Below are 26,319 nucleotides of genomic sequence, written 5' to 3'. Positions count from 1 at the left end.
AGACAGATTTGTTTTTCAGACCCACGAGGAAAATTGTTCACAAACAAAAACACATTGTGTGTTTTCTTCTTTCCTACCTCATTAATCATCTCACAACCCCTCAGATATATTGGAGGGGGCTCAGTGACCAGGTCGGGAACCACTGGACTAAACTAAATAACATAGTAGTTCAAAGAGTACTCCACTGAGTTAACATTACACCTCTGTATTACTGTCACTCCCACAATGGACAGTTAAAAAACTTGATGCAACAGAATCAGAAGAATCGTCTGTTTATTTCAGACATTCTTTGTCCTTGTCAAAACCTGGTGCCTTCATTACCCACAATGCAACTTGACTGCTGACATTCAGGTGTGTTATGCTAGGAATGGCTAATGTAGCCTGGAGCCTCAAGCAGAGATGGGGAACGGGCTGATAAGCTCCCTTCTTTTTAACTCCACATCCACATTCTTTCCACTTTTTTGCAAGAAGACAACTTGTAGTCTTCAGCGTTAGCCTAGACTCAGGTGACATCACTTGAGGCAATTCATCAGACTTCACACAATTTCTACTGGAGCCACAAAAGACTTTATGCAACTTATTTTCTAATGTGCAGCAGTAGTTACTACTGGTGGTAACCACAGGTGCAGGAATGATGCACCATCCATTACATTTCAAAACATTATGAGCAAATATGAGTTCAAAGAAAAGTTATTCATGACAGTCAAACGTCGTGATGTGATTTCTGTACAGAATGTACTGTGTAATCCAATCCAAACATTGACTATTGAACAATGTGCAATCATACATGAAGAGAGACGTTTTATTGCACTGTGATGGCTCGAAGATTTCTTGGAAGACCAGGCTCACTTAAAATGCTTGAAGCTGTACACTGATATTAACAGTACATGTTTTTTCAAAAGAAAACAATAAGGAACATATTTTGAGCTATTAAACATATCTAAATGGTTCCACAGTTGCATGTGCAGCACATCACAAAGTGTAGTCCATGTGCAGCTGACACTGTGGTGAGTCCACGTTATTTACACTGCTGCCCAAAGGAAGCTTTTCTCACTCAAGAGAAATGTTGAAAACTATGATATTCAAGGACATGTGCTTCACGAAATGTGTTTTATTTTTAGAGTTGAGGGCCTTTTTGTTCTTGGCTCCGACTGGTTTGGAACCATCCGCCACAGGAGTGGCAGAGCCCTCATTGCTGGGTCATTGAGTGGGTTCTCTTTGCTGACGGCTAGCTGATCTCCAGCAGATTGGTGTTGACATGGAAGCAGATGTAGGAGAAGTACTCTTGCTGACCAAGGCCTGGGATGTCACTGCTTACCTGCTTGGCAGAGGCAGATGGAAAAAGACAGAAAACAGAGTGTCACACACACCTCGTACAGGTTGAAACCAATCATTGTACTGCAGGAGTGCTTTGCACTATTTCAAAGTTCTTTCTCCAGGAAGTTCTGTCTTCGATTATGCACCGACTTCCAGTAAATTTTCAAAATGATTTTAAAATTTAATGCTCATTTTTATAGTATCCTGGCATCCCAATATCTCTCTGACATGCTTATGAGCTTTGAATCAGCTAGACCACTCAGATCATCTACAGCAGGCTGTCTGTTTATTCCCTGGATCTCCATGAAAACCGGTGAAACTGCCTTTACCGTGGAACATCCCACCCACTCATGTTCTCACTTTAATGGTTTTAGCTCACATGTATTACTTATATGTTTGCTTTAATTGGGTTTATGTATGTCTAGTGTTTTACTGTTTGCATTGTGCGTCCACCTGGAATGAAATGTGCTATATAGATAAAGCTTTGCTTGCTTAACTACCTTGGTCTTTGCGTGCAGTACATGCAGTACCCTAACACAAATGGACACAATTTCATCTTTCTCACTGCGGTCTGGCAAGGCCATGGATGAATTTGCATGTGACAGATGTCATTTCAAGTAGGCTGGACGGCAGATGGTTGATGGTGCTCTCCATCGCTCAGACATCAACATGAAATCTGACTGAACAAATTCTCTTACTTACTTACTTACTGGCTGCAGTTGGTCTTTTGAAACTCACAAACAAGGGAACTGTTCCGGAGGCATTGTTAAATTCTCTTAAACTATTCATCAGTTTGTCTCTGAATAGAATCGATGTCAAAGACCTGTATTTTGATACTGACGGCTTCAGTATGTTTTAACCTTTTGAACACTGTGGTAAGCAACAAGCTAAATGAAAAAGCTTCAATGAACTTTCTATAGGCAGTTGTGAAAGATGTATTCATAACCTTTCAGTAGAAGTAGCAATATCACAACTTAAAAATTCTCCATTAAAATCAGAGGCAGTGCATTTAGAATGTTACTTAAAGGTCTCATGCATTTTTATATATTAACAATGGATGAAATGACTACATATAATGTGAAAGGGGCTGCTTGACGTGATAACCCGACAAAGAATAATCCAAACTCTGCATTTCCCCTCAGCTCAACAGCAGTCAGCTCATTATTGCTTCGGTTCACTGTCAACACTCCCATCAAATTTGTTTCAACACTCAGCAGGTGGTGTTTTAAGAATCTTGAACAGACACACTATGTCAGACACCAAACAGCAGATAAAGTCAACAGCTAGCTGTGGACATCGTGGCACCTAAAGATCCAGATATTTCCATCAGGAGTCAGTGATGAATGAAATGGAGAAAAAAGGAGAGTTTGGCAGAAAGAGGCCTTAAGATGAATGTTAATGTAACTCTGTGTGTGTGCTGGAAATATGTTGTGTGAACTGTTTGCTATGCATTCACCAGAGTAAATTTCTAAGGTGATGGTGTGTCAGTGATTACAGCTCATTGTGCTTCCCCCAAGTGGCCATAAAATCTAAACTAACCAAGGTTTAAAGGTGCCCTGTGGAGTTTTCTTGTACACAAACAGATGTTATGTTTACATTCATTGTTACTCACCAAAATGCATTTTTGAGGTCTAACAAAGCAAAACAAGGCCATACTTTTTTCACGTTTTGAAACCATATGGTTTACATCCATATTCACTTGCTAACAGTCCTGATTTTCCCTGCCTTTGATGTAGACTAGGAAGTGGAGCGGTAGTCCACCAATCCCTGGCCCCTGCTGTCTACAGATAGCGATGCCGCTACTGTGCGTGCGTGCGTGCGTGTGTGTGTGTGTGTGTGTGTGAATGATTATTATGAGCAACTGATACCTGCATATCTAATGTATGGGTGAATGCTGGCTTGTGATGTTTAGCTTCAAATGGTCAGTAAAACTAGACAAATACTGTATGAATAAACTCCATTTACCAGTTTTTCCTGGTGCATTGCCGCTGCCTGTAGATCACTGGGATAGGTTGAAACCATTATGTGTATTGTGTCGTCCATGCATGTGCATCATTGTGCTCAAGACTCATAAAAAAATTCTGCATAGCGGATTACAGGTCGAAAATTCTACAGGGTACATTTTAGTAAAAATAATGAAGTATTATCAGCTAATGTATTAAAAGTAAAAGTACTCATAATTAAGCAGACTGCACCCTGTCAGTGTTATACTAATATACTGTACATCGTATTATCATAAGATAGTAAGTGGTTGAGATTAATCTGAGGTCCTGAGGTCAAGAGTAAACATTCATGTTCAAGAATATGTTGTATGTGTCTTCATGCATTTTCTCCTGTGCTTTAGATGAAATATGACATAATCATAAGAGTGGAGAGTGGACTTGGCCTCTTACATCTGTCTTGCTGGCAGTGGCAGTGGGGTCTAGATGCATGAAGAGTGAGGAGAGCTTTTCTCTCAGTTTCTTTGAACGCTTCCTGTCCGTCTGCAGCAGAAGAGCCTGATAGTTCACTGGTAATCCATACCTAGCAGGAGACATCATTATGAGTCTATACATATACAAAGAAAAAATGAATCATCACAAGAAAGTAAATCATGGTTCATTTTTCATTAATGTTGAGAGAAAATGAGAGAAAATGTTATCAGCACTGACCTGAGAACGGATTCCACAAACACCCTCAATGCTTTCAAATGAATCCAGGCAACAAACACCTCACTGAAATTCACCTTCAGCCAGCGCACAAAGATTCCCTGTGGAGGAGACATGGAGGTTTATAATATACTACTACACATACACAAATCCAAAACACTCTACGGTGAGCATACATGACGTATGACTTACATTTTGTTCCTTCTTGTTAACACTGAGCTCCTTCATCTCTTGATGCCTCTTTTCCTCCAGATCAAAGCTGTACTCGCGCACGGTGAACCTGTGTGGATCATAGGCTACACTATGGTAATTGACACAGACAACACAGCTTTAACTTGATGGGGTATTTTCTGCCAATCCGCCCTGCTTACTTGCTCTCCTGGGCTTTGGCTTTGAATTCGCACACAGCTCTTTTGAAAAGCGTAACTGAGAAAACGCCTCCCTCTCCATCCTCATACAGCTTCCTGATGGTCAGACACAGTAACAATAGAAAATTAGAGGGACAGATGATAGCATGCAGCAACAGGTCAAGCTGAAAGAATGGAAGAGAAAATAAAGACCACGGTTAAGCCAGTGAAAGCTGGGTCATGCTGACATACTGTGATACTGCATTGTGATGGTAGACTTCATATCATGCTTTGTGAAGCATTAATGGTTTACTCTAATAGTTAAATGAAGGATCGTCATATTACTATTAAAGGACCAGTGTGTAGGATTTAGTGGCATCTAGTGGTAAGGCTGCAGCTTGTTTATCCATGTTAGCTGGTTAAAAAGCTGGTCCAGACATTTATGTTCATCATCAGTCAAAATGTATATTTAGACCAACAATCACCTCTACTTTAATTCCAACTGGAATTTCTGTTTTATGGTGGGGGGGCTTAAGCAGCTCCTTCAGAAACAGACTGCTGCATCCAGTGTTTAAGAAGTAACACTACCGCAGGTCCTTCATTCCAACAGCTGTCAGACTCTTTAACTCCAGCATCATATAATGTAGCACTGTGTTGATGTGGTTTCCTATTTCAACATTAGAAACCTACTGTTTTTATGCTACTGTTAGTTATGCTAGTAAATGCTCACATCCATTACATCTTGTGCAATCTTTTACTGTGCAATTGTACAAACACTGTATTTATTATCCATCCACTCATGCAATTCAGTGTTCTTTTTTATGCAGCAGTACTTCTCAAGCGCAATTCAACATTGGTAGATTATTCATAAAAATAGCAACTGTCTTTTTACAGTTTGTACATAATGTACATATACATGGCTGATTTTTTATTTTCTATCCTGTATCCTTTTTATCTTTGATCCTTCTAAGCTACTGTCTTGCCGGATGTTTTTACTTTGTTTTGCTGTAACAACTTGATTTTCTTTCTCTAGTTTTATCTTATCTGTACATCTATACTTGTGTTTTCAATTACCCTGGCTGGTTAGACCTCTAGTCATCAACAGTTGAGCTATACTGCAAAATTTTATGAAGTCACCAAACTCAATGTACCATTAAAACGTTAGTTATGTAGAGTAACTCCAGATTCTGTGAATATAGGCATTGCCCTGTAAGAGCTGTTGCTATTGGATTAAGGGCAAAGCTGATGTGGTCAGTGGTCACAGGTCAGTACCCAGTGTGACACCAAGGTTTCAATCAAACATATATCGGTTCAGAACCTCATAAACATGAAGCGCAATAAGACAGGGAAGTGCTGCAGCTGTGCAGTGGAAAACACCATGTCAACCCTGTGTGGAAAAAAAGGGGCCCTCGTAAGAGTACTGTAGAAGGGTGGCATGTTGATTATGTACTGTAATAGTTCCCAGCCAGCCCACTTATCCAACACATAATCTTCCGTCAGGCATGTTTAAAACTGAATGAGTTTGGACTCAGACACATCATGCAGATAGACATGGATAAAAGGGCACAGAGAAGCCCAAGACACCGCTGTGTACATGTCTGGCACTGTGGATGATAATAATAATAATAATAATCTTTTATACAGGAATTGCAGCTCAAAGTGTTTTACAACAAAGAAATCATTAACACCAAGTGAGTGCCTCACTTAGAAAAAAAAAAGAATGAATTTATGCAAAATAAGATAAAACCCACTTGATAATGATAGTAAAATAAGATAGAATAAGGAGGAAAATTAAAAACAATGCATAAAACCACAGACTAGAATAATAAAATAAAGGTACAAATAGAGTACACAGAATGCACAAGATCAAGTAAAATGCAACAGTATAAAAGAAGTTCAGCAGAGCATAAGTACGAGGAAAAGCAGAGAAGTGTCAGACTTGTATCAGGAAGTCATGGCTAGTTAAAGGCTAAAGTGAAGAGATCAGTTTTTAGCTTCTAATATTCAGTGAGCTGCTTCCCTGATATCTGTCGTGTGTTCCAGAGCTCTGGGGCATAATGGACAACGGCTGCATCCCTGATTTTCTTTCAGCTGTTGCTGGAAGCCTCCAATAAACCAGCGGCAGATTATCACAGTGTTCTTGAAGACAAATAGTGAACAAGGGAGCAATGTATCTTGGTCGCAGTCAATTAATGTCTTTGTGCAAGAGGAGGACCTTAAAATCAATTCTGAATGTTACAGGAAGCCAGTGAAGAGCAGTTAAAACTGGACTGATGTGCTCTCTCCTCTTGGTTCTGGTTAATAGCCGAGCTGCAGAGTTTTGAATTAGCTGAAGTCTCTCAGTGTTTTTTTCAGGAATTTCCAGATTTTTTAATCAGTTTTTCATTGTCTTTCTGATTTAGAAATGGTCATACTTTAACTATGATTACAAGGTGGGAAAATGGAGTTTTAATCATGTTGTTGCTTGCACTTGAAGCTAAGATCTGAATCTAGGATGACATCAGGACACCAACGCTGCCATTATGTTGTGTTGTTACCATGACATGTCAACAGTGGATCATATAATTTTAACACGTTCAGTTCCGTGGACAGTTCCAGACAGTTTACAGTATGTAGAGAGACAAAGGATTCTCTCATGTTCCCCTGGCCGTCCAGCATCATGTGTTTAAACCTTGAGTCTGTAATGAGGTCACGCTGAGGTTTCACCACCAACTTGCCGTGAAAAGTGGGAGGTTGTTGATAATTCTTTACGGTCAGTAATGCACATTTTAAGTGAGGATTTATTACTCATGAAAATGCGACTAGGCTGCGCCTGTGTGTGTATGGTGGCGAACCTCTGTTTTGTGTAGGGAGTGTGTGTGTCTGTGTGAAAGAAGCCCAAAAACGCTCAGTGGGAGCATAAGCTGAGCCTGCTGACACCAGGCTGCCGGGCTGTCACAGGATAGTGCCGGGAGGACGTTGAGCTGCAGCGTGTGCACGCACCACAGTTGCAGGGCATTTCTTCCACAAGCATGAGCATCTCAGCGCTGCTGATGAGGCTGAGGTATGGCCGTGCCCAAGGAAGTGCACTTCTTCATCCCCTCTGCCTCCATGGCTCCTTCATGCAGGTGAGCTGTGGTGCTTTGGAGGAGTGGTCCAAACAGCCCTTCCGTGGACACAAGACCATCCACCAACTCCATCTGATAAGCTGAGACAGCCACATTTTTCTCTGCACCATAGTCTGCCATACCATAATCCTGGATGCAGCCACTGTTGTTGCCGTGACAGAGTAATAGTCATAATAGAGTAATTTGTTAGATCCAGAGACAGAGCACTGGGTTTAGCGGCCATAGTAGAGACAGCTGGGGACAACAGCATGTTGTTCTAAGCCTGCAGCTATCTGAACAGCACACTGGTGTGGACAGTGAGGAAGGTCTCCTTGGAAATAAGCATGGTAGCTCAGCTCTGCTTTGATGGTGGGGCAGACAGAAAAACCTTGTTTGTGTCTTGTGAACATTGCTGAAAAGCTTGTACCTGGAAACCGGCATTTTCGGTGTTCCAGGCTAAGACAACACAGCCTCCCTGAAGGATTGGAGCTCATTTGACCGGTGGCTCCTGATTATAAATGTCCTCCGTCTAAGAGGCCACATGCAGGTTCAGGTTGTTCTGCAGTTTCCTGGCAAGTCCTGGAAGTCTGGGAAGTTGTTGGTGAAGAGAGTCGCCGTGGTCAGGCCTGTATCCATCACTACCACCCTGCACCTGGAGCACCATGAAGGCATCCGGTCACAGCTGGAGCTCCTCCACAGGCAGGTGTGTACAGTACTGACAGGTGGCCTGTAGAGTAGACACTAGCCCTGCGTGTTGTAAGTGTTGTCATTCAAAATATGTCTTATCTCAAACATAACCTGTTCCAGAGTAGGTTAAGTGGCATTGCACCCTGGTAAGAAGTGAACCACAGTCCTACCCCTGAAAACCCAGAGTCAAACCTGAAGTTAACTCACTAACCCAAATCATGCACCACTGCATGGTCCTCAGGACGAGAAAAGGTCTAATCAAGCAAGACATTAAAAGTGGTTATGCCCTCCAGAATTGCCACTTAAACTGATGAATCAGAATGCCTTTATTAGTCTCCCGAAGGAGAAATTCCATTTCCATGGTGTGGTCACCTTGTCTCTTTTAGCTGCCAGTACTACGTTTGGGCGTTTATTATTGTATAGGCATCAATGAGGAGTGAAGTTATTCTCATCGTCACTGACACTAACCACTATTTCATTTCATCCACAACACGGAGTCTAATCTGTGATGCCATGTGTATGAAGCCAGGAAGTGATCTGTTGCTAAAAGCTGGAGGGCTGACTTACAAGGAGATTTTACCTGCACGAAAATAAAATAACCCTTTTACAATTCATCCATGACAGACTTGGATTTGACAGCACTTTTTAGTTTTGGTGTGGTCTCGTTGTGAGTCTACAAAGCACTTTTAAAGGTTTTAGGTATTCTTACTCTGCACTCTACACTTCAAGCTCTGGAATGATGTCATAAAGCATTCAAATTATATTCAAAACTTCAAATGAATACTCTTTTTTTCCTTTGAAGAAAAAGTCATTCCTTCCGTGCTACTGATCCAGGCCACGTGGACTCTTACTTTCTGCTAGTAATGGAACACCAGTGGTTGGATTACGTTAGATTTAGACATCGACTCCATCGTGCCAGAGGAGATTTGTTTTCACAGTCAGTTCAACACAGAGACACACAGATATAAACACAAAAGCATATAGTTGAGGACAATACATAGAGTCTCCATAAATACATATATCCCAGTACGCAACATTGTCAGTGAGGCAGTTTGTTCAATGCTGCAATGGCAGAGGTGACAAAACTACAGTGAGTAAAGCATATTTTCTGTGTATATTTTTATATAAGTTTTTGACCTATTCTTCTGTCTTCCCTCGGATGGCGGTCAGGTTACTTAACCTGACCTTTCGGATGCTGAGAACAGGTATTTGGAGTTTGCACTTGCCCTTGGATTAAGTGGGATGGCTTGTCTTACAGCTGAGGGTGCTTAAAGGCAGCTCACCTGCTGGACCGTGGAACCACAAACTGTGACAAGGTTTCATAGGTCCTCTCCCACTGCAAGTAGCTCCCTCTGTGACGGGAAGCACATTCACACATGAAGAACAACACATGAATATGCATACACAAACACTCATGTTATACCATAAAATGAAGGTAGAATAGCAGAAACTGCACGTGTGTCACCGACCTGGTCACTATTACCAGTAGAGTGGTGAGGTACTCTGAGACCACCAGGTCTTCCTTCCTTACTATGTCATTCAGACTGCGAGTTTGCAAAGTCCCTCTGGAAACACAGACATCCCAGTTCAACATTTCATAGTTGATATAATCATGTATTTTTTTCTTGATTTGTTACTGAGGTCACTCACTGTAGTTTGTGCTCAAGGCTTTGCAAGCTTGTTTTCACACTGTTGTACGTTGCAGCTCGGGATTTTAATTCCGTCTCCATCTGGGAAACTTCCTGGCACACATGCAGGTGTTCACACATTAGCATCAAGAGCTCATAAACTGAATATCCTTAATAACGTAATGATTAAGTATCTATGCAGCATGCATGCACATACAAGATAATGGATATTGGAAAGATAATTTCAAACTCAATTTATAATGCTTATGGATCTGGAAGGAGCTTTCCAGAGTGTGAAAAACCAACACACATGATGTCATCAGGGTTATCTCAACTTATCTCACAGAGCAAGCTACATGCAGGGGGAGAGGACCTATGTGGGTGTTTATCAGGCGAAGAGGGCCGAATGAAAGGTGCTGTTACATTCTGGGAAATGTAGGAAGCAGAATGCGCCTCTACGTCCTCCCGCGGAACAAAGATGAAGTCAAGATATCTCATAATATCCCCTGACTAACCTGCACTGGTGGCATCATTTGGAGCCATAATCTGTGCAGTATTGATTAAGGGATGGGGCCATGGTTTCAGAGTCTCACCTGCCGAACTCAACGGTCGTTTAAATCCCTCTTTTACAGCCTCACTCCGAAACACTGTGCGTCGCAATACTTTCATTTGTCTCCCATTTTTGCAAAAGGGCAATAATAAATTGCTGGAGAACAGCTTTAAGATAATTGGGACTATAATAATTCTGCTCACATTGATCCCTATTTTCATTGGTTTTTACCTTGTTGATGATGTCTGCCAGGCTGGAGAGAGGCAGAGCTGTGGGATACTTGGCTTTGTCCCACTGAAACTTGGTCACGTAGCTCATCAGGTCCACTGAGAAACACACACAGGATGACACAGCATGACTAGAAACCACAAATTGTAGAATTGTAAACACACACCACCACACAGTGGAATCGAGTGTAATGCAGACAACATGAGGGCAAAAGTAGTGTAACAATGCTTTGTAAAAGGAGCCACACAGCATTGCACTCCAGTTCAAAGAGCAAATTGCCAGCAGATAAAGTACCTGTCAGAGACTTGAAGTAAGCTTTCAGGGGTGAGAGGACAGCTTTCTGATTCCTGGCATGGTCTGGTGGTAGAGAGTGATCACAGACAAAGGTTAGGCTGGTTTGTGTTGGGTAGCTGTTGATCTGTCCCAAATACAAGGTCAAGGGATCAGTGTAGGCTGTGTTCTCTCTGAACGTGTGTGTGTGTGTGTGTGTGTGTGTGTGTGTGTGTGTGTGTGTGTGTGTGTGTGGGAATGGATGTTTGTGTGTGAACATGCATAAGGAGCTTGGTTTAAGTAGCTATTAGTCTCATTTGCAATGTGCATGTAGCCTGGGGCTTCTATGCACTTACTTAATGAGTTTCTATACAATGTAATTAACACCCTCAGCATGTATGTGTGTGTGTGTGTGTGTGTGTGTTTGTGTGTGACTCACCTCCATTGGCTAAGGCTTTTTCCAGCACTTTGTCACTGGACTGCTCCATCACCTCCCTCATACACTGATACATTTTTTTAATCACACTGACCAGGCAACAGGAAAAAATATCATTATCACAGGTGCCTTGATTTTGTTTATTCTGACATTTGCAATTTTTATCATTTAAAAACAGTTTTCCTGGAAATCTGGACACTGAGGCCCACAGTTAATCACTGTATTAATTTGAATTTATTTTTTCAAGCAAAGCCCTGCAGCTGAAGAGAAATTCAGAAAACAATGACTCAAACTAAATAAAAACTAGCATCTGGACTAAATTACAAAACAAAATCTGTCTAGTTTGATCCCCTTAGGCCACATTTTGATGTGCAAATAAGCTTTAAACATCCACATTCACACCGTCAGCTCGAATACACCAACAATGAATTTAAAATCAGGAGGGAAGCTGCTCCTGACCATCAATTAATCATGGTGTAGCCTGCACACAAGCTCTGAGTTACAAGGGCAAAGCTGCACATTAAGCTCCACGCGTGCAATGACCAGTGAGACAAACAGGTTCTGATGTGCGTCAACACAGACAGAGCAACAACAGAGCAACAGAGCATGGGCAACAGATTCAGTTTAATTCATCTAACTTGGACTTTTTCACCTTTCAGTCAGTGTGTCGAGCTTGGAGAGGTCATCCGACACGCTGAGCAGACTGTCCAGTATTCCCACCTGAGGTCACAGCATAGACGGCACAGTTAGTGTGACTGTGGCTAATGTATCCTCCATTTGACATTATACTGAGCCCAAATCCTTAAACTCAGGCAACAGTTCTGCTCGTATTATGATTTGTGAACTTACTGGCTTTTAAGATTCAGAGACGTCCACATCTCACATTCAATAGACCGTTTAAAGGTTTTTTATGTCTGAACTCTAAAGAGAACTGCAAAACCTGCTGCTAAGATGTGACTCATGTGAACATTGATCACGTTGAGTGAAATGGGTCAGATGGAAATTTTGTCTCAAACTGTAGAGAGCAACCTGAGCCTTTATCCCTTCACCAGAGAAGGATACCAAACACCATCACCCTCCTCAACCACACTCTACTGTACCGGGAAATACACAGAGCTAACATACACATACGGCTCTTCTCGCTCTTTGTTTTGACAGTGATGCTCTCACAGGTCAAGAAGAGAGACTCTTCCATATTTGTGTATATTTAGTCTGTATACTTCACTTTGCTCCGTTCACCTGGGTAGATGATATATGCAACCTCACCTTGAGCTCTGGAATGGAGAACTTGCAGCAGGAGGCCAGGTTGGTTTTGGCAATGGTGTGCTTGAGTTTTTCTACACTGGTTAAACTGGTCTTGTCCAGAGGGACGGAAATCAACAACAAGTCCGTCATGACTCCCAGTGCTTCACATGGAGACCTCCAGTCAAAATCCTCCGAACAAGAACAAGCTTTGGCACTGTGATCCTGGGCAAACAAACACAGTGAGATGAATTAAATCATCAAAGGCTTACTCCATATAAGCTTTCATGTTGAGCTTTGGAAAATTACATTTAGGTTCTAGTTCGTTGAGTGTCCTATTGTGGTATTGACAATTTCCCTTGGCTATAACTATAAACTAAATTAAAGAATAAATAAAAGAAACTAAGAAATGAAAAGAACTAGTCTTCAAAAGCAGGGATTCTTACCGTCAAGTCATTTTCATGTCTGTCCTGTGTCAGTCCTGCTGTGAGTGTTGGGAAAGTCTGAGCAGCAGCTCCACCTGAGCCTGACTGACTGACTGACAGCCCACTGTCTTCCAGGATCACAGGCAGCTGACATCACTCCAGGTGCTTTGAGCAAGTGCATGCTGTATGGAGTCAGATAAGTCTCAGTATTAATGAATCCACACACAAGGGTTCTCAAAGAGTCTATAGATAAATGGCTCACTCAACATAAATATTTCTCTATGCACACAAATTGTGTTATTGTTGCATACACGTGTAAAACAAATCCCACAAATACTCTTTGTTTTAAATAAATGTAATAGAAATCAACAAAAAATATTTATTCAAAAGTGTTTGCCATTTTCGTCAGAACATATCTGGACATACTTGGATACTTGGATATTTGGTGACATTTCTATACAAGCTGTTGAACCTGTATTTGCAAACTGCTTGTCATGGGTGACCTTTTATGAGTGTTTTTTTAAATTATTATTATTTTTAAATCCTCCATTAAATGATAACCTCCAATCAATGCTGACCTAACTGACTGAAAGAAAAGGAGCCATCTGATTGGCTAAAGATAATTCCCTGTTAATTTCTTTTTATTAATATATTGTGATAATTTTAACAATATCGGTTTTACACATTTTTTGTTCTCATTAGACATGTGCAAGATCCCACAGTGAGAGCAGCTCTAATGAACTTGGCATTACATTGTCTGTCACTATGATTATAGATGTCCACATGTTATAATACAGGAACTAGAAACCTAAACGACAGCGACTGTTTGATAATGAGGATCAAAAGAAGAACTGCCAGAATTACACCATCAAGAGTCCATATTAATAAACACAATCCTGCAAATTTAAATATCATTTTGTCCAAGTAACAGCAGCCAAGAGATGAAGTACACTTAAACGTTTTGTCATTGGAAATCATCTAATATTTCAAATGGGAGTATTATGAGAACTAAAGATGTGTTTGTAAACAAGACCTGGTAATAATGAGTTTCAGAAGTGTTTTGTTGCTGTTGTTGTTTTTGTTTTACATTTTTATCTTGGAGGGGGGGGAAACGTGCCACCGTGAGGTAAGTTTCCAGTCGGACCTATTTCGGAAAACTCATCTTCACTTCCTGTTTTTGCTCTGAGGCAACAACGTGGGTTCCGTGCACTTCACCGGCGTAGTAACAGTGTAATGTGTGACCCGAGTCTTGTTGGCTCTCTACAATGCAGATATCCAGCGTGAATGATGTGAAAATTTACAACTTAAGCCATGGAAAGTCTCTTCCAGAGGTAAGAAGTGCGACGTCTTCCGCCCCGTGACATTTAAGCTACAAAGCTACAAAACGGTACTGCTTACCTGAAGCGTAGCTAACCTAGCTAGCTAACACTGCTAGTTGTACAGTTTGACTGTAATGCACCACCTTAATGTAAACCTTCATATAAATGAAGGAACACGCCTAGCTGTAGTAGAACATCATTACACCACACATAAAGGTCGGTAGTGAGTAATAGGAAACAAAGCTGTAAGATTTGAAAGAATTGCTGTAAGGAGTTGTCATTAGTTACCATTATGTGTTCTGACCAACTCTGTGTCTTTCATGTAGTGGCTGTCAGATCGGAAGAAGAGACAGCTGCAAAAGAAAGATGTTGGTGAGTTGACCGCTGCAGTTTCAGCTCACAGACTGGTTAATTATCTTTTCAATGTGTGTCATTATTCTGACTTTCCCATTCATTATCTTTCCCCAGACATCCAGCGCAGGATTGAGCTCATCCAGGACTTTGAGATGCCCACAGTGTGCACCTCCATCAAAGTGTCGAGGGATGGTCAGTTCGTCCTGGCAGCAGGTGAAGACGAGCTGTGCGCCGAACCTTTCGGGAACAGTGAAAGTGGTAGCAGTCGGACCAGGCCTCCGAGAAGGTTCAGGTGCTCACTGCATTTCTCATCTGCTTCTATTTTCCATTCATTTCAGGCACTTACAAACCCAGGATTCGCTGCTATGACACTTACCAGTTGTCCCTGAAGTTTGAGCGTTGTCTGGATTCAGATGGTAAGTCAGCAGGCACACCCACTTTCTGTCTGGCACCAATGGCATGTTTGAGTAATATTTGATTCATTTCCTTTGTTTCTCTTAAAGTTGTGGCTTTTGACATCCTGTCTGATGACTACTCAAAGGTAAGATATTCAGGGCCCTCTCGCCCCAACACTTTGTTTGTTTTTGTTATGCATTGATATGATTTAATGCAACCTTTATCCTTTATCCAGTCATGTGTTCACAAAGTGGTGACCCTCGCTCCATCCTAGCTTGTGAACGACTGAGCCTTTCCAGGATGCTCCTGTCATACCCACACATGATACTATCACCTGTTACCAATGAACTTGTTTACCTGTGGAATGTTCCAAACAGGTGTTTTTGGAGCATTCCACATCTGTCCCAGTCTTTAGTTGCTCCTGTCCCAACTTCTCTGAAATGTGTTGCTGCATCAAATTCAGAATAAGCAGATACTTACAAAAATCACTGAAGCTGATGAGGTCAAACACTAAATATATCTTCTATAAATGCGTACGACAATCATGCTGTCACTGAAAGGATCTGTGAGGTTATCAGAAACTGGCAATGACACTTTGTTTAACTTTATCTATAAAACGATAGCAATGTAGACGTCAGAAAGAAGAAAAATCAAATCTCTGACGCTGCTGGAGGCCAGGGCTGAACTCCTGACACATAGTCAGTGGACAGCAGCGTAACTTCAGAGCAGAGTCCACAGCGGAGGGAATGAAACAGATTCAGGATCATTAGGATAATTTTCTAGGTTCAACAACGACAATGCTCATAGCAGATTATCAATAAGCCCAACGAAAGGGAGACAGTATGATCTCTTTATCAAACACCTGTAAGAACAGACTTGCAGAAATGTGACGTCTTCGGCGACTCTGCCCTCAGTAACTTGCCGCCTCTTCTTAATCCATTTAATCCATATTGTCTGTGCAGACATACTTTCTGCTGAAGTGCTGAACGTGAGCTCAGGTTATCCTCCAAAGCTGAAGAAAAAAAAAGTTTAGAAAAAGGTAACATGAAGTCAATGATAAGGAAGTGGGTTGGATATCTCAAAAGCAACAACAAAGCGCAGATTGAGGCGGTCTGCAAAGCATGTTGATCAGTGACAGCCAAGACAGGAAACACAGCAAAGCTTTTCTATCACCATCCCAGCAAACGTTCCGTTGTTGTTTTTCTGTCTGTCTGTACAGCTGGTGTTTTTACACTGTGACCGCTACGTAGAGTTCCACTCTCAGCATGGACACTACTACAAGACTCGTATTCCAAAGTTTGGACGGGACTTCTCTTACCACTACCCCTCCTGTGACCTCTATTTTGTGGGGACAAGGTGAGAGGATGAGACACTCGGTTATTCTGTCAAGTTTAAATCTGTCCTGTTCATGAGGCAGGAATGAGACAGCTGTTGATGCTTTTGCTTTCATTTGCAGTTCAGAGGTGTTCAGACTGAACCTGGAACAAGGGCGCTTCCTCAACTCACTTCAGACTGATGCCGTGTAAGTAGAACAAAGTGTTTTCCAGAACTGTTCACAGCCGGGTGAAAATATTCAAACTGCTGCACCTCAGAAGTCTTTGGCATGGCTCTGTGCCATCATTGCTCTCAGCTGATGTTCATGATGCTTCTTTTTCTTGACCAGAGAGAACAACGTGTGTGACATCAATCCTGTCCATCACTTGTTGGCCACAGGAACCTCTGAGGTGAGTGCCAGAGCAGGCTGTGTGTGAGACTAGGTATTAGAAGACACAAGCGAAAACTCACCAAAGTCACAAGTTGTAATCTCTCTCAAGAGTTTGACGTCTCTTCCCTTTAATTGCCAGGGAAGGGTGGAATGCTGGGACCCTCGTGTCCGGAACAGAGTGGGCATGCTGGACTGTGCCCTGAGCAGCCTCACTGAAGGAACAGAGTATGTACCGAGGTGTCAGCTGGTGTCAGCCAAACAATGCATATACAGAACATGGCTTTTCTCTGCTGCCTCTAACTCTGCTGCATGAACAACCACCTGCAAGCTGTGCGTCATTATGACACACTGTAGAACCTTTGCCCTTTATTCCCTTAACATTCTGTTGATGTTATTCTTCTTTGTGTCTTTGTCGACAGAGTTCAGGGTTTGCCATCAGTCAGTGCGCTGAAGTTCAACAGCTCCCTCAACATGGCAGTAGGGACCAGCACCGGACAGGTGAATCAAAAGCATCATGTTTTGAGGCACACAGTGTTTTGGTGATGTCTGTCTGCAGCAGCTGGACGTCGCTTCTCTTGGCGTGTCTCTGTAACACTGGCTTGGTTCTCCACTTGCACTCTGTTTGGTGTTGTTGTAAGCTCAGCTGGCCACATGGTGTGAAATTCAGCCTCTTCTTCCTGAGACTGGTTGACTCACAAAGAAGTGGCCGATCACGAGTTCTCCTCTAAAAAAAAGTTCCACTGTGCAGCCGGCGCTCCTGTGATGTTGCCTCTTTTGGTTTGATGCTCTGTGGCTGTTTGCTCTTCATCTTAATGTTAAAGTGAAAGATGCAGTCTGGAATAATATAATCTTGAACACACCCTGAGCATTTTTTAGCACTGCTCTAGCATTTGGAAGCCTCCTTGATGTTGTGGTGTTTTCACCCTTTGCTTTGTCCTGAAGGTGCTGCTCTATGACCTGCGTTCCAACCAACCGCTCCTGGTCAAAGACCACTTCTACAACCTGCCAATCAAGTCACTCAACTTCCACGATCAACTGGACCTCGTTGTGTCTGCCGACTCCAAGATTATAAAATTCTGGAACAAAGACACTGTAAGACTGTAACAGCCTGATTTTCCTGTCTGTCTTTGTCTGCCTGGACTCTTTCTGATGTTGTTTGTCTTTTGTCTATTCTATCTGTTTATCACAGGGCAAGGTGTTCTCCTCCATACAGCCTCAGACCAACATCAATGATGTTTGTATCTACCCTAATTCAGGTGAGAACAACTTCTCCTACACCAAAAACATTTTCAAAAGCGAACCCTTGTCACAACCTGTAGCACTCATGCAGACGTCTTTCACCTCCGGGTGGCGCCATCTAACAGCCGAGTCACACACTGAGTTTGCAGCTTTGTCCTGTCTGTCACTGCCAATCAGTTCGCACAAGGAGCAAAGCTGAATTTGAACTTTCACATTGAAGATCAGATTTTTAATCAGAGTTTTTTTCCTTTGAACTTTTTCAATGAGGGTCTTTGATAGAGCAGTAAGTTAAAGACACTTTCATACATCATTCAGCTCTCAAATTCTGCCTAACAGCGTTTAAAAGCAGTTTTCTAAGTCTTTTGGACAGAAATTCATCATGCCCTTATATGCAAATCTGAACCAGCCACGTTCACTGTGTCACAGACCTTCAAATATCCATGACTGCAGCTAAAGCCAATGTTAAATCGCCCCGTGTCTCATTGACAGGTATGCTCTTCACTGCCAATGAGGATCCCAAGATGAACACCTTCTACATCCCGGTGAGTGCAGAGGCCTGAGCTTTCCTTCCTGCTGGCTTGGTGCCAGCGTGTAGCAGAGGGGTCATGTTCGCTTCCTGTCCACCAGGAGCTGGGCTGACAGCACGGACGGATCATAAAATACTTTATGGTGCAGTAAAGGTGTTTTATTTGACGTTACAGAGCAGCTGTGTGTACAAGCCTCACTCACTCAGGTGACTGTTACAGGATGTGTGGGAGGAAGCAAGCAATAGTGAGAGTGTGTGAGCCATTTATTTTCTCTTGCATTAATCTGGTTCTCACAAGGCCACTGCATAATGAGTGAAGCTGCTGAAAGCTTGTCATCAGCAGTCTGTCCTGTGACTCTGATATTATCTGACAGCATGTGTTGTTCTGGAGATGCTGTGCATTTGTTTGACTGTGTATGTGTACATTTAACTAGACTTTGTGCTTTGTGTAAGTGGGTGAATTCCAGCCATGATGAACATGGATGTGGTGAACTTGGGTCCCTCTGTCCTGCAGGTGAATGGCTGTTGGACTACATGTTGAATAGCTGAAACAGAAATTTGGCTAATCGCTGTCTTGATGGGAAGCTCGGGTTCATCACATTGCACGAACGTGTTATTATCATGACCTAAAGGGAGCTTTGATGCTTTGAGTTCTGAAGTCTGTCTGATGCTTCTCCATAAAATCCTGTGGGAATAAGTGTTGTGTGCTGAATTCATAGTCAGTATGGACATGAAAATATAAGCTTTATACAACGAAATGTTTTCGCAGTTGGCCCAGTTGATTGACAGTTGGCTCCACTTTAAGCCAGATTCTTCATTGTCATTTTCTAAGAAGTGCAGCTCTAAGGCAAGTTCAAACAGCACGTTTTGATGTCTCCTGTCCTTATTGTCTCATCAAGCAGGCTTCTTAGAAAGTCAGGATGTACGTTGAGACTTGTCTGAGCAACCTGCCATTTATGCTTCTGAAATGTTTCTGCGTCCACACATCTTGTCTCAGCCCTCAGCTCGTCACACGGCTCTGATTATCTCTGCAGGACAGCTTGAATCTTTCTCAGCTATCAGCTCAGCAGTGATGTAACTGATGAATGAACGGGCACTGAACGCCGGAGTCTGTCGACTTTGGCCTCAGTGTGTGATTCCACGAGACGTCATCGCCTGCGTGGACACATTCCACAAAGCAGGCAGAAACACTGTGTTTAGCTTATTCCATAAGACTTCCACCCATCCATTGATTCCAACTCAGCCAGACGTCACAGCGTGAGCGGATCTGTGACCTGCCTGACTGCACACTGGTTAACCCTTACTGTGTTCTGCTGTGCATCTCGATGTAAAAATAGCCTCTAAGACAGTAATGGTATCCTTAAAGGATAAGATTTTTTTCAAGTCTGTCTTCACATGCCATCTGTCCATTGAAAGAGTTGTGGGTTGATGTAATCATGGGGGGCAAAATGCCCAAAATGTCTCCGCTCTGCGCAGAAATGCATTCTAAAGTTCAGCGGTTTCTCCCTGTCCAGTGTTTCCTCAGTGAGCCATGAAGGAGGGTTACTTCATGCCAGTAGCATGTAGGTTTGCTGCTGGAATGAACATCTTGACTCGGCTGACTCAGACTACTGAAGCATCACAGAAGCTGAACTTTAGAACAGATTTTTACACAGAGCAAGGATCGTTGATTTCCACCCCGTCAGTCCCCCATCAGTTACAGTAGAGAGGAGGAGAGCAGGGTGATAACAGCGACTAGAGAAGCTGTTAATAAACGTGTTAACGATCAGTAGTCTTTTATTAAAGTGCTTTGACCTGTAATCATGGCAAGATCCAGTCAGTTCAGCCTTCGAGCGAGGAATTCAATAAACATACTGTATTTTAAATGATCAAAACTATATCTGTATCAAAGTTTTGAACATGACATATGAAGTAAATAGTGCTTCACAATGCTCCAACCTCCACTGGGGGACATGAATGAGATGAGGTTGAGCACTCCGGGCAGATGGAGCACTTCAAAGTCCAGCCCGTCTTTCTTATATCAGCAAAAACAGCTGGAGTCTTCAGTCTCACTGTTAGCTCACTCAGTTTTTAAGATAAAAAGGAACCCTCTGCTACGTGGTCGGGAGAAGTCAAGCCTGTTTCTTCACTGAGTCCAGCTGCTAAAAACAGATGTGACAGATGTCCCACAAATGCACTTAGAAAGTGCTAACCAGGTGCTGCTTTTAATTTCCTAACAAGATATTGACGGGAACATAACTGGATTTCCTGGTTTGGCACTGTTACTTGTCTCTAAACATGAGCACGTGCCAGCGTGAGAAGTTCAAGTGTGCAGTCAGCGCCAACACCATCAGGATCGTGAGGTGTAACAGTTTTTGCTTTCTGTGAGCACAGAGAATGCATCGCCTGAGGTGCACACTGTGAAAGTGATCAGTCGGCCTGAGCAGCAGTGACGCTTTGGTGCTGCTGTAGGAAAAAGGACAAGCTCAGTAATGTCTAACTGGAATGGAAACATGAGCTCGGACAGTGAATCTATTTTTGTTTCAACAAATGCATGATGGCTTTCGTATTTACTCAGTCTAAATGTGAACCAGGAGTGTGTGTGTGTGTGTGTGTGTGTGTGTGTTTAGGCTCTGGGCCCTGCGCCTCGCTGGTGCTCCTTCCTTGACAACCTGACAGAGGAGCTGGAGGAGAGCCCGGAGAGCACGGTGTATGATGACTACAAGTTTGTCACCCGGAAGGACCTGGAAAATCTCGGTGAGACGTCGCCGCCTTCATTTTTCCTCTCAGACGTCACTGCGTATGGAAACGGATCTCAAAGTTAAACAACCCATTTCGCAGAAAAGATTAGAAAGCAGTTAGAAAGTACAGAAGATTAAAGAGACCACTGTTCAAAGAGGGAATCTAATCCCAGCCTTGAAAGTTACACCCAAAACTAGGAGTCAATCTGAGCCACTTTGCCGCCTTGGGGGTTAGCTTGGGTGGCTAGACTACCTAACTAGAGGCCTGGGGAACGACTGAGAGGATTTAGGTAAGAAAAGTAGTGTGTGGGTATGGGAGGAAGGAGGGTTGGGGGAGTGGACACTGGAAGGGTTGAATGAACATTGGAATGCAGGCTCAGCAGTAAAGAGATCAAATGACAAGAAACAGGAAGGCGGTTGGCTGCTGCGGAATAAAAGGAGAGGAGGGGGCAGGCAGGGGGACCGCGGTGTTGACTTACAGGAGCCGGGTAATGTGGCCCTGTTATGTAATCATGAGGCGGCATGGGTGGAACACGCTGTCGATGTTCCCGGGAAGAGCTCTTACTCCACATTCCCTGCACCCCTGGAGCTCCACGCTTTCACTTATCAGCCGCAGCAGACACGTTTTTTAGCAATCAGCACAACCTGTGCACGCTGCTGCTCCCATTCACACCCCAGAGACAGGGATCCCAGTGCAGACCCTCTGCTTTAACGACACATCTTATTTTCATATGTTTCAGACTGAAATCTCACAAAACATTTTTTTCTGTCAGCAACTTTTTTCTCAGGTCAGTCGTGAAAACAGTAAGATTAAAGCCCCTCTCCCTTGTCTCACAAACTTTTTGAATATTAAATACATTAATCAGAAAGAAAACAGCTCCTCACCCGCCATGTTCCTGAAAATAATTAGAGATGTCTTCCACGTGTACACATACATTCTTCTTCTGCTGAGTCTTATGGTGGCTAGCGTCCATAAGTAATGCATTATCGCCGTCTGCCTGACTCTCCCTTGACCCATCTATTGCAGCAATGCCATGACACAAGATTGGAATGTGTGGAATTGTATCTAAAATCTCTATTCTGCCCGTAATTTCAGAGTCTTTCTGTTTTTTTTTCTCATAAATGTCTGGATTAAATTTGTAGGGTTTTTAATTCATTTGTTTAGCAAATGCCTGACCTCATTGTGAGTTTTTCGATTTGTTTCAGGTTTGTCTCACCTGGTGGGATCATCTCTCCTGAGAGCCTACATGCACGGCTTTTTCATGGACATCAGGCTTTATCACAAGGTGAGGCGTCCAGCTGAACGTTGTGGTAGTGTAGCAGTCTGGACTGATGATGGTAAAAGTGTTCTCAAAGAGGCGAGTTTAACAGTTTGGCTGTTTGCTTTGGCCGCAGGTCAAAACCATGGCAAATCCTTTTGCATATGAGGAGTATCGCAAGGATAAGATCCGCCAGAAGATTGAGGAGTCCAGGACTCAAAGAGTGCAGGTTAAGGTGAGACATCCTTCTTTCCACCAGTGGTTACAGCTTCACCTCATTGGCAAAGCAGACTGCTCAAAGCTCTGACCATCAGAGGACATCTTCTCTTTCTTTACGTTGCCCTGATTCCAGCGTGTGAAGCTGCTGTTCAATGCCTGAATGCAATCCTTTAGAGATTGTTAGACTTGATAAAAAAAAGTTTACAACTCAGAATCCTTTATAAACACATCAGAAATCTACCACTTGCTGAAGGGTTACTTAGCGGACACAAATAATTGCATTTTTGCAAGAAGTACATGCATTGATGGAGTGAAAATGTGCGTGTTGCTTCACAAATGAAACTGATTGGATCATATTTCCTGTGTCCTGTGCGTGTAACCAACTGGACAATGTGCTGTGGCTGAGACAGAAGCTGCCCAAGGTGAACAAGGATCTGGCTCTTAAGCTGATGGAGGAGGGTGACGATGAAGCAGAGCTGGCCTTGAGGAAAAAGAAGGGCAAGGTAGGAATCTGAATTCATTCCCTCTGAAGATACTCAGAACTCATCATCTGACAGCAGGCTCAGTTCAGTTGAAATTAAAATAAAAGTTTAAAGTTCTTGAGCTGGATGTCGTCCCCACATCACATCTGGAAGCAAGAGAAATCCATCACCCTAATCGTTTCCCCCATCTTACCGTTTCCAAACTGCAGGCTCTCCCCAGCATCCTGGGAGACGACCGCTTCAAGGTGATGTTTGAAAACCCAGACTACCAGGTGGACGAGCAGAGCGAGGAGTTCCGTCTCCTCAACCCTATCGTGTCCAAGGTCGGACAGAAGAGGAAGAAGAAGCTGCGTCTGCTGGCTCAGCAGGCGGCTGCTTCCCAAAAGGTAACGCTATACTCAGCTGCCACTTACATTTCCCAGACAGGCCTGAAAACCTTTGCAGTCTCCAGGCATTTAGAAATGCAGTGTGAGAAGGAAGACAGGTCTTCGCAGGCCTGGGTTTGAGCCAAAAGGGGAGTAGCGTGACTAAATAGTGGCTTTCCACGTTCAGTTCTTGGACTGGAAATACGGTTAAGTGGGATATTAGCTTGCAGCGCTCCATAATCCCCCTGAACACAGTCATCTTCTCATTCACCTGAGAGCTTTTTGTACAAACTGTATTAACATCGTATTATAAGATCGTTTCGTGTGAGGGATCAGGCCTGTCCTCAGTGCCAAGGCAGAATATCACTTCAATATCTCTGTTACTCCTCTGTCCAGGTGGATGAAGATGAGGAGGAGCCCGAGGGACGAGGCAGCTCTGAAGAGGAGAGCTCGGATGATGACAAGAGCTGGGTGGAGGAGGTGAGGGAGCAGCGGAGGCTGCTGCGGCAGGAGGGCCGAGACCGGCGGCGGCAGGAGAGGAAGGACGCGGACCGCAACACCGTCCTGCTGGAGAGGGAAGAGAACGCCGGAGAGAAAATGGCTGGAAGCAAGAAGACGAGTCAGCCTCAGTTTTATCAGATCAAAGCCGGAGAGGAGTTCAGAAGTTTCAACGACATGGCCCGCAAGCAGAGACTACAGAAGTATGTCTGCATTGAATGGAGGTGTTTAGGGCTGTGGGTTTTTCAGCACTGACTGCTGTGCTGCTGTTAGACTATCAAGTCTTGTTTTGCTTGTAGGCCGGGGGGGAGAGAAAGAAAAAAAACTGGGAGAATGGCAGATCCTGAGACACTTTGAAACCCAATTTATTGTTCAGATTGCTGTAGGGTTTGCAGCTTTTAACAAGGCATTTTTAACAGGTTTACAAACATCAATCAATAAATGATAACATTAATTCAAATTATGACCATGGTCAATAAACAACGCTACAACACTGCAGCTCAGAGCCGAAACAGCAACTGCTGTGCTCCATGTGCGCTGGTTGGTATATTGTGTCTGACAAGTGTGTGTGCGTTCTTCCAGGGCTTCTTTGGAGGAGCGTCTGAAGCTAGAGGAGCACTCTGGAACCAGCAACATGGACGATACTGCAGTGGGCAGCAAACAGCTGACCTTCACACTGAAAAAGGTAACCTGTCGACGTGGTGTGCTGTACTCGCTCCTATCACTGCACTGTTGAAAGCAATGAAGACCAAATAGAAAACACTACCTACTGTAAACCAAGCGGTGGAGAGGAGGCACCAAGGTGATCTGAAGATGGTTTAACATCATACAGTTTCACACACAATTGATTGTAAAGCTACATTTCGGTAAAGTAACCGTGGTCAGGCATTACATATAACAAATGGCAACAGTCCCCCTTAGTATGACTGCACAGGTGCAATGTACAGGCGGTGGAAACACATGCGTTATTCTGTCCTCGTTTGCAGTCGGAGCAGCAGAGGAGGCAGCAGCAGGCCGAGCGGGAACACCACGAGGAGAGGAAGAAGCTGAGGCGCTCGGCCGGACACCTGAGCAGCGGCCGCGGGAGAGGCTGGGGCGGCGGCAGGGGAAGAGGAGGAGGGAGAGGCCGGTACTGATGAGGGTGGAGGGTTGGTCTCCGCCCTGGGCCTTTGTCCTGGATGGACTGCAGAGGCATTACCGACACAGTCCACAGTCATGTCAGAAGTTTTTGTGGTGTCTTCCATTAACTCATCTCTGAACAGAGCAGCCTGCCTCCTGCTCCTGGGTGGTCTGCGCCATGTGTTTAGCTGCTCTCTGGAAATTCAGAGCATATTAAAAAAGATTACCTATGTCGCTGCCTGCATATAATGCTTATGCCATTATCCAAAACTACAGTGACTGCGTGCTTTTTTTTTGTCCTCTGAGTGGAGCCGACTATCTCAGTAAATGAAGGGGCGGGGGGGGGTATGTGTAAAAAGTTTAGGATTTCTTAATGCTTTTTTTTACTACTGTATATTGTTAAGACAACACTTGTACTATAAATTATATTTGGTACAACACTTGCTTGTCCACGTTCTTTTTTCTTTCTGAAAGTCTAGATATGCTAGAGCTTCCTCCACATGCTTCCTCTGCAGCGCTTCACGGCATGCGTCAGAAGAGGGGAGGAGGACAGTGAATGAGGAAAGTTTTTTTTTTTTTTTCTTTTCCCCCGCCAACAACTGCAGTTCTTGGAAATAGACGGACTGCCTGGGTGTCCTTCCCATCCCCCCCAAATGCGCTGATGGCGTGAACCCCCTCTGCTCCAGCACTGGCCCATTTCAAATGTGAGGGAGGTACATTTAAGCTCTCAGCATGCCAACACTGGCCCCCAGGCTCATTTGAACTCATTTGATGTCACCATGCTTTTTCACCAGGGCCCATCTGCCTACAAGAGTGTTTTGTGTGCCAGACTATTCCTTGAATGGGACCTGTAACTTTCTGTTGTCTCTGCTGGTTGCCTCTTCTTTTTTTTTTTATAGATTACACAAAGAAGATATTTTAATTAGGGAGCTTTAGAGTTGCTAGTAGGCAAATTTATGTTTTGACAGCCATTCAAGCTGCGTCCCCCTGTCTTCCTGCTAAGCCTAGCTGAAAGGCTGCTGGCTCCAGCTGCATACAGTATTTAGTGTACAGACATCTGAGTGCTATCAGTCTTCTCATCTAATTTCCAGCCAGAAAAGGTCAAACGATACCTTTCTGTCTCTGTGTACAGTATGCAGCTGCATGGATCAGGGTCAGGGTTTAACATACTTAAAAACAGAATATCATTGGTACAAAGCCTGTCAACGATGAACAGGAGGCTTTTTATCCAGGTACTTGTTGAGAGATTACCAT

The 26,319-nt window shown here is 43.4% G+C and overlaps 2 protein-coding genes across 2 annotated transcripts; one reads left to right on the top strand and one right to left on the bottom strand.

Moving 5' to 3' along the window:
• Positions 1-1,152: 1,152 nt before the first annotated feature.
• atp6v1c2 (ATPase H+ transporting V1 subunit C2) lies at positions 1,153-12,592 on the bottom strand. The gene is made up of 12 exons (XM_076749149.1): positions 12,464-12,592; positions 11,850-11,917; positions 11,201-11,286; positions 10,495-10,589; positions 9,736-9,827; positions 9,555-9,650; positions 9,369-9,437; positions 4,337-4,429; positions 4,158-4,245; positions 3,969-4,066; positions 3,711-3,840; positions 1,153-1,318 (listed from the first exon to the last, which is right to left on the bottom strand). The coding sequence occupies exons 1-12, from the start codon at positions 12,590-12,592 to the stop codon at positions 1,229-1,231; spliced, it is 1,134 nt and encodes a 377-aa protein (XP_076605264.1). The 3' UTR covers positions 1,153-1,228.
• Positions 12,593-14,024: 1,432 nt separating this feature from the next.
• nol10 (nucleolar protein 10) lies at positions 14,025-25,504 on the top strand. The gene is made up of 21 exons (XM_076749635.1): positions 14,025-14,195; positions 14,510-14,555; positions 14,652-14,750; positions 14,876-14,953; positions 15,041-15,078; positions 16,153-16,289; positions 16,390-16,455; positions 16,597-16,657; positions 16,778-16,863; positions 17,058-17,136; positions 17,581-17,730; positions 17,828-17,894; positions 18,367-18,419; positions 21,013-21,139; positions 22,330-22,409; positions 22,519-22,617; positions 23,012-23,104; positions 23,293-23,469; positions 23,845-24,149; positions 24,529-24,631; positions 24,933-25,504. Exons 1-21 carry the CDS (start codon positions 14,130-14,132, stop codon positions 25,080-25,082), a joined length of 2,160 nt encoding a protein of 719 aa, XP_076605750.1. The 5' UTR covers positions 14,025-14,129; the 3' UTR covers positions 25,083-25,504.
• Positions 25,505-26,319: the final 815 nt, after the last annotated feature.

This window comes from Chaetodon auriga, chromosome 14 (genome assembly GCF_051107435.1).
Source record: "Chaetodon auriga isolate fChaAug3 chromosome 14, fChaAug3.hap1, whole genome shotgun sequence".
Classification (NCBI taxonomy): domain Eukaryota; kingdom Metazoa; phylum Chordata; class Actinopteri; order Chaetodontiformes; family Chaetodontidae; genus Chaetodon; species Chaetodon auriga.
This window is presented reverse-complemented; position numbering and strand designations above follow the sequence as displayed.

Bases quoted from the DNA above. Each gene is read 5' to 3' on its own strand.
- atp6v1c2 (XM_076749149.1), bottom strand. From the start codon at position 12,592: ATGACGGACTTGTTGTTGATTTCCGTCCCTCTGGACAAGACCAGTTTA. The intron at 9,651-9,735 runs GTGAGTGACCTC...CTGTGTTTCCAG, and splicing joins AGCCTTGAGCACAAACTACA to AGGGACTTTGCAAACTCGCA. The intron at 4,430-9,368 runs GTGAGCTGCCTT...TCTGACCATCAG, and splicing joins GTGGTTCCACGGTCCAGCAG to GAAGCTGTATGAGGATGGAG.
- nol10 (XM_076749635.1), top strand. From the start codon at position 14,130: ATGCAGATATCCAGCGTGAATGATGTGAAAATTTACAACTTAAGCCAT. The intron at 17,137-17,580 runs GTGAATCAAAAG...TTTGTCCTGAAG, and splicing joins TAGGGACCAGCACCGGACAG to GTGCTGCTCTATGACCTGCG. The intron at 17,731-17,827 runs GTAAGACTGTAA...TGTTTATCACAG, and splicing joins AATTCTGGAACAAAGACACT to GGCAAGGTGTTCTCCTCCAT.